Source organism: Onychostoma macrolepis, chromosome 20 (assembly GCF_012432095.1).
Source record: "Onychostoma macrolepis isolate SWU-2019 chromosome 20, ASM1243209v1, whole genome shotgun sequence".
Classification (NCBI taxonomy): domain Eukaryota; kingdom Metazoa; phylum Chordata; class Actinopteri; order Cypriniformes; family Cyprinidae; genus Onychostoma; species Onychostoma macrolepis.
The window spans coordinates 16,862,214-16,870,082 of NC_081174.1; the positions used below are offsets into that span (position 1 = coordinate 16,862,214).

A 7,869-nucleotide genomic window follows, 5' to 3' on the forward strand; every position below is an offset into this window, starting at 1 on the left:
ATTGAATCTCTAAAACTAATTGTTAAACTATAACTGTTAAATTATAAGAGTTTCATTTAAAAGAGAAATAGTTTTTTCCCCTAAACTTTATTCAGTGGCATACAATTTTCAGAACAGTTATCATTTTAACAAGTGCGAGTACATACACACGGTATCCTGACTAACATCTGTTTCCAGCAACGGCATGCTCATAAATAAGGTACAATAAATCATCATGGTGCAATTTCCATCCCAACAGACACTGGAAAACCTTGTAAACTTGCTTTGAAGAGTGCTAGTCAATCCAAACTGTAAACAACAATAATTCTCTGAGATATGTATGACCAGTATTTTTTACCAGCCAGAAAGCAAATGTATTTCCTTATGATGACATTAGTAAATCATTGTGAATTTGTGTTTTGTTTAAAATAAAAAATAATAATAATAATTGGACAGCAATTCAAATCCCTTTACATTCTGTTCCCTCATTAATTCCATGTTGCAATTACCCTACTAGAATTGTTTTATTAAAAAAAGTTCTCTTTAATAGGTTATTTTCAATTATGCACTCTATGCAAAGCCCATAAATTAGTACATCTGAAAGAAAAAAAAAATCTATATACTGCACATTTTTAGCCTGAAATGCACTGAAATATACCTTTCTCACTATTCTGAAGGTGTTTTGGTCAATTGCATTTAACTAGAAGTTACAATTCAGGTTCAGTATCTTCTTTATTTACTGTGTATCATACCAAACAACATGTATGGATTCTTATGATTTTTGCCATGTTTACATCTGTATTTTTAAGTAACTGTACTTCTAACACAATACAGATCAGCAGTGCAAACAGAAAATCTTATACTGTAATCAAAAGATTGTCAACAAGGACATTATTTAGTTTAAGATTAATTTCATTGTTTGATATGCTGAATCGGTTGGATTCATTACGTGATTTGCTTGCAACCAACTGTTAACTGTTATACAAGCAAATATAAAACAACAACACATTTGTTTGGCATATCGATAACTAAACCAGCATCTTCAGTGCATTTAATTCCTTCATCTCTTTCTTCTTGGCTCAACTCTCTTTTCTTTAAAAATGACCCTACTGTTCTCTGCATGGACTGGAAAACTGAACCACAGCATATTTGCCATTAGTCATCCAGTCTGGATCTTGAGAGCCGAGCTTCTCGGCCTGGCCTGGCTGTAAGCCCACCTGAACATCAGCCTTCAGTGTCCTGAGACTGCAGAGAGGGGCAGGCTGGAACCCCCTCAGCGCTTGATCAAACGCAACCATGTGCTCCCATTTCCTATCTCCAGTAAGCTTCCGGTAGTTAAGGTCTCCTTTGAAGAGAATCAGATCAGAGCCCTGGAGAGTGCTGTAGAGATCAGCTGCATCCACTGCCATATCACAGAACTCATGGGGCAAGGTCCAAAAAGAGTGGTCATGGTAGGACCATGTACCCTCCTTCATGAAATGCTTCCATTGGACACCACTGGCTGACATCCACTTGTGATTGGCTGCCATGGTCTGCATGATGGTCCACTCAAAGTCTTGTTTGGTGACGTCTGAGACAAACCACGGGATGGACTTGCCATGAAATCGGATTTGCTTGGCTAGTCCGGCAGAAACAAGAAAGTCAGCAAGGACTAGATCGGTAACGAGCTCAAAAGCAGCATTGTCTAAAATAATGTCCACTCTGGCATGCTTCATCCCAGAGGATCCGGCTCCTTGAGCAGCAACCAGCGTAGACCAAACCATGCTGGAGTCATCCACTAGGATGAAGCGCTGGAGATCAGGAAGAGAATCGATGGGACTGGACTTTTGAGAGTTGTCCTGACCGGCAGAGATGGACAGATCACACTTGTTTCCCCACAGAGAGACCTTCAAAATACACCGTAAACCAGATTATGTGACATTACACTATCACCAACATTGTAATATCAGTAAAGTACACAAGCGCATGTTGAAAACAGTAGCCACCCCTAGGCATGTTACTTGGCACCACAAACTGGATGTCATTTGGGTAACAAGATTCTCTGTTCTAAATTAAAGATGTGACTCTTTAAGCTTATGGTTATGGCTCACTGAACTCAATTAGAATCTTCCATCTCCATGCAAACAAGATTTTCCTAGTTTTTGATGTTGTGTTCTGATGTCATATAAACATAATGGGCCTCATTTACAAAACGAACGTGCGACAGAAAATTGGGGTATGGTCCTTTCAACACAAAACTTGGAATTTATCAATATGGACGCGAGCGGTGGCTACGATCAAATCTCACGTCTGGTCTCAGCTCGTGCACGCAAGTTTTTGAGTTACCTGAACTTGCGCGCAGCGTAGTAAATCTGGTGGAGAATTGTAGAATGACAGGTTTTTTTTTTTTCCATTTAGGTTATTTTCAACCGAAGCTCATTATAAGATTAGAATGTCTTTTTTATTTTTTATATTTTTACATACATACATACATATATATATATATATATATATATATATATTATACACACAGGGCTTTAACTTTATATGCGTAAACAACAGACCATGAGGATTCAACTGTCACATCATGCACCTGCAGTACTTCTGTGAACGGAGAAAAACTGAAATTAAGTCTATAAAAGGAATAAAAGAAATAGGACCACACAAAATATATAATAGGCTATAATATAATTAACAGATTAACCAAAAGGGTAAAAACTGTGCAACAAGTAGCCTATAGGACTGAAAGGAACTAAATAGGCTAAATAATGTTTGTAAAGTTTTCCTTAAATTTGCCGGTATTTAATATACATAAAAAAATAATGTAATTATTTGCAGTTACCAGAGGTGGAAAGTAACAAATTAGTTTTTGTGTACTTCTACTTTTTAAGTATGTTTTGTTTTAAGTATTGTACTTTGCTACATTTTAAAACACATTAACTACTGAGTTAAAAAAAAAAAAAAAAATCGCTCCCTTACTGCAGTAACTAACGGGCAGAAGAACAAACTGGCGCTAAAATCAGAAGAAAGATGAAGACGGACAAGACAGGCGTTAATGGTGCAGACCCAGCTGAAAACCAAACACCGTCGTATTTTGCTTAAGTTGAACTTGAAGGAAATGAAGTGAACCCCTGGCCATGATTATGCTCTATTATGCAGTGTAAGCTGTGTATGTCTAGGGAGACCAAACTAGCTGCTTATAAAATCTGGACATCAACCCTTCGCAAGCATGTAGAGGAAAGGTAAATACTTGCATCATTGCATTGGTGGTTAAAATGAAGCTTTGGCAGTTTAGCAAAAGGTTTTGCACAAATTAGCCAAAAAGACAGTGGTGCAGGTTGTGCGATAATATCGTAATTGTTGTTTTAGCGATGTGCGATTTGACATGATCAGTATTTAGGCAAAAACAAAACACTCCTACAGAGTGCCGTGAAGTCTAGTAGATAAGACTAGTGTGCGCGCGCATTTTGACTGCGTGATTCAGTCTGTTAAAATGCATCATATGATCACAAAATTGAAGATATAGAGGCAGAAAATGTATTTATATAATTTCATATAGTAGATCAATATCACACGAAGAGTGACGTTTTCTTCAAAACTCAACATGATTACATATAGATTTTTTTTTAAATTAATTTTTAGACACCATATTTCCTGTTTTTGCTCTATTTCGACAACAAAAATAATCCCAAACACAGCCACAGCACTGTTTTGCGTCTCTGAGCAATGACGGTGTTTCGTTCCTGAATGAATCAACTGTTAAAATGATTCGGTTCAGTCTAAATGACTCGCTTATTAACAGTGACTTGGTGACACCTACTGGTGGTTTTAATTTCACATTTAAAGTATCTTTAGATTTTTTTTTTTTATAATTTCAAATGAGTATTCAACATTTTATGTCTTATATATCAAAACATTATTTCTGCATTTGTAACTGCAGGTTAAATGCATTCATGTCCTGAATTAAACAGTGTGTAAATACATCTAAATGCCACTTCAGCTTCTGTGTTTCCTCTGCACTGCAAAGATGAATTTTGTTGATATTGATTTAATTTGCCTGGTAACAGCCCAAATGTCTTATTATTCTAAATAACTGATTCATTTAATTAAAAAATAACTAGTTTGAGATTTATAGGCCTATCCCAGGGGTGTCAAACTCAGTTCCTGGAGGGCCGCAGCCCTGCAGAGTTTAGTTCCAGCCCTGCTCCAATACACATATAATGTAGTTTTCAAATAAGCCTAAATGATTAGATTAGCTGGATCAGATGTGTTTAATTAGGGTTATCTATACTGTGTAGGGCTGTGGCCCTCCAGGAACTGAGTTTGACACCTGTGGCCTATCCCATTTTTGCATCCCTCCCACTGTTAAAAAGTAACTAAGTAATTTTTACTCCGAGTAAATTTTAAATGAGCTACTTTTTACTTTTACTGGAGTAGATTTTTAGACTGGTACTTTTACTTGTACTTAAGTCAAATTTCATTAATGTAATGGTACTTTTATTTGAGTAAAATATTTTTTGACCGGGTTTTGTTTCTCCTTGTCGTAAACTCTAGGGCGAGGCTTCTAAACCGGGGTGTTTTTAGGGGCGTGATATTCAAATGATGAATGTTTTCTGCCGCCACATTTATCAACATACGATCATTCGTACGATTGTACGAATGTTTCATGAATCACACGTGAACTCTGTCGTAAGCGGATTTGTGCGCATGGATCTGCGCTCGCTTCTACGTTAGATTGATAAATGAGGCCCAATGTCCCAATAACAATTGTTTTTAGTAGCAAGGATCATTATACACTGCAGCTAAGATCATGGAGACACTAACTTGGAGTAACTTGAGAAAGTTGTCTCGCAGCTGAACCTCAGTCATGTTCTCCATGTTGGTGATGAGCTCCTGAAGGTATGTACAGAGGGATATAATGGCTTGTTGAGATTCGAAGAAGCTCTGCGTTTTTCCCTCCTTAAACACGTCAAACTTATCCATCGGTGGACTTTGGAAACAAAATGAAACAAGTCATTTAAACAATTCAAAATATACCAATGCAACATGGAGAGTCCAATTAATCTTGGTTAATTATTAAATTATTATTATTAATTACAAAAATACTTAAAGCACATTTAAGATAGCATTTTAAATGACCATCAGTGCCTTTAATTTTAACGGCTATAAAAATGATGTAAACTACTTCATCAATTGCAACACTATAGCATTTCTAAGGCAAGTCGTACCTTTCAATTCATATAGACCTGTACATATTTAATTGGTCTTCCTGTTACAAATCTGTCCTCTTATTAAAAGAACTTTCTTTCTTATTGCTGATTTTACCCATGAATTTAACTTGTTTTAAATACCTAATTAATGCCGTTTAAATTGTAAAAGTAATTGCCATATGACCATGTGAAGAGATATCTCAATAGTAACCACTTAAAACAACACATCTCTCTTCATAATAAAATAATTTATAGCTGTATTATATCATTGTTATTATATAACAAACATTAAATTTACATTATTAGATTTGATAATACTTTGTGTGTCTTAAGAGGCTTACATAGTCTGGTTGAGAAAACCTGAGAAAATTGTGATTTAATTTGTTTTTATAATTATTCAGTATTGTTGAAAAAAAAAAAACTTTTTACTATTAGTTACATTTACGTAACTTTAAGATACTACATCCTTTAAGTAAAACTGATTTCTCAATGTACTAAGATGACATTTTAATGATTGAATATATTATTAATTAATTATATAGAAAACAAAGTTTACTTTTTACTATTAAACGATAAAGGTTCAGTTAACTTTAAGGTAATTTGAATATAATTAAATTGTGAAAAAAGCCACAGTAATAATTTCACTGAATTTTTGCTTGCTCATAACGTATGGAGTAAGCTGATTTGCCTTACTTCATATACAGAGCCTCTTGGATCCTCCGGTACATGTAACACTCCACATAGAGCCATGGTGACTTGAACCAGCTGACAGGGCTCCCGTCTTCCATCAGGTCCTGCTGTCTTCGCATGTATTCATTCCAGGCCTCGGAGTCCTCAGCCTTATCAGTCAGAGACAGCACAGGTTTGTCTGTCAGCAGTTCATTCCTCAGCTTGGACAGGAAGGAGATGGCCGTCTTCTCTGCCTGGATCCCCTCCTGAGAAAACACATTATATAGAAGTTAAACCTGGGAAAACAAGTACAGGCAGGCCTGTTTTATTTTATGAATAACATGAAAATATAACACTGCTAAATATAAAAAAGCAAAGATCATATATACCTCTCCATATTCTTTGAAGAAATTGTCTTTATTGCGGTGTAACGTGTCTATCACTTTTGTGAGTATGGTTGGGAGTCGGTCTCTCACAGTCAGATAGGCGAAGGACCTAGAAATGGGGAATATTAAACATTTTAGATGTAAATTGTGTTTCATTTTACATTTTAGATGTAAATAGGTTTCACTAGCACTAGTAACTTGAGGAATAAGTCAATAAGTAAAATCCATTACTAGGTGATTACAGTGGTTGGTTATGTCATTGTCATTACATCCACATCCAGCAGCAGCGCGTGACCAATGAAATGAATGTGTCTCGAAAGCTGGTTTGTCAACTGTACAGACTGCATTTCTAGACAGGCATTATATGCGAGTTTCGACAGTACATCACTTGAAACTGCCAATGTTGCCCATAAATGCAGTTTAGGTAGACAGATCTCTGGGTTGTTTTGAAACACAGCCATTGACAAGATTATAAGACCTGCCTATTTGACTAAATGCAGCAAACATTCGTTATAACTGAACATGTAAACAGACGATAAATTTCAAGCCGTAGCCTATTTTCATATAAACGACATCAACAGTGAAGCATCAAAGCATATCTATGATCATAAAAACATACCCCTCAAACTTAGCAGAGAGTGACAGCGGGGCCAATATTCCCTCTGCCTCCATCTTTGCAAACAGGAAGGACTAGAAGAGATTTTCAACAAACTTTATTTGAGAACGATCGGTGACCAATTCACAATGTAATGTGAAGGGTTAAAATAATTTAATACTCTCTGTGTCCTTTGCTCGCATATCGTGGGGACACCTACAATTACACACATTAGCATGTTATTTGTTGTCTTATGAGGAATCATTGGCCAACTTTAGATGTCGACATCGCTTTATCTTTGACACTACTGTCCTCTAGTGGCCATGCGAAGAAACGCGGTCTATGAGACATGTTGTCCATACAAACACACGGTATCAGACATATGACCAGTATTGGGCTAGTTACTCAAAGAATGTAATATATTACTCATTACTAGTTACACCTTTCAAAAGTAATATTGTTACTTTACTTATTACTTTCTGGCAACAGTAATTAGTTACACTACGAGTTACATTACTTTTTCTTCACGCCCCACAGAACTTGTAACTGTGTATCTTCCAGATCAAATTCTTCTAGAATGTTACTAACAACATATTTCTGCCTCATCATTTGACCAAAATCCACATTGGATTGCAGTCAGAAGTTATTACAAACACTCAATAGTGATTGATAGTGACATTCAAGTAGAAGTGTTGTATTTATCTCATTAATTGTCATGTGTAGCTTGAAGCTAATTGTAATTTCTCCGTTACCCATATACGATTATATTTCATTATGTATTTAATCAAATCACATAAGTTTGTAAGAAACTGTTTAATTTTCCAAAAATTTTTAATTATAGTAATATAATGTACCAAATGCTGATCAGAGGGATGTGGGTGGGATGTAATGCTAAGCTGTTTTATGGATGGTAACTGTAATATTATTACTAAAATCTTATTAGTAATTAGTTACTCTACTAGTTACTGAAAAAAGTAATATTATTACAGTAAACTAAGTTACTAGTAACTAGTTACTGCCCAACACTGCATATGACAATATTCAGATAGTG

General features: G+C 35.7%; 1 protein-coding gene across 1 annotated transcript; it reads right to left on the minus strand.

The window, feature by feature from the left end:
• Nucleotides 1–68: 68 nt before the first annotated feature.
• Nucleotides 69–7,095, minus strand: armt1 (acidic residue methyltransferase 1). Its single transcript, XM_058755669.1, has 5 exons — nucleotides 6,843–7,095; nucleotides 6,227–6,332; nucleotides 5,862–6,103; nucleotides 4,783–4,948; nucleotides 69–1,865 (listed from the first exon to the last, which is right to left on the minus strand). Exons 1-5 carry the CDS (start codon nucleotides 6,893–6,895, stop codon nucleotides 1,086–1,088), a joined length of 1,347 nt encoding a protein of 448 aa, XP_058611652.1. The 5' UTR covers nucleotides 6,896–7,095; the 3' UTR covers nucleotides 69–1,085.
• Nucleotides 7,096–7,869: the final 774 nt, after the last annotated feature.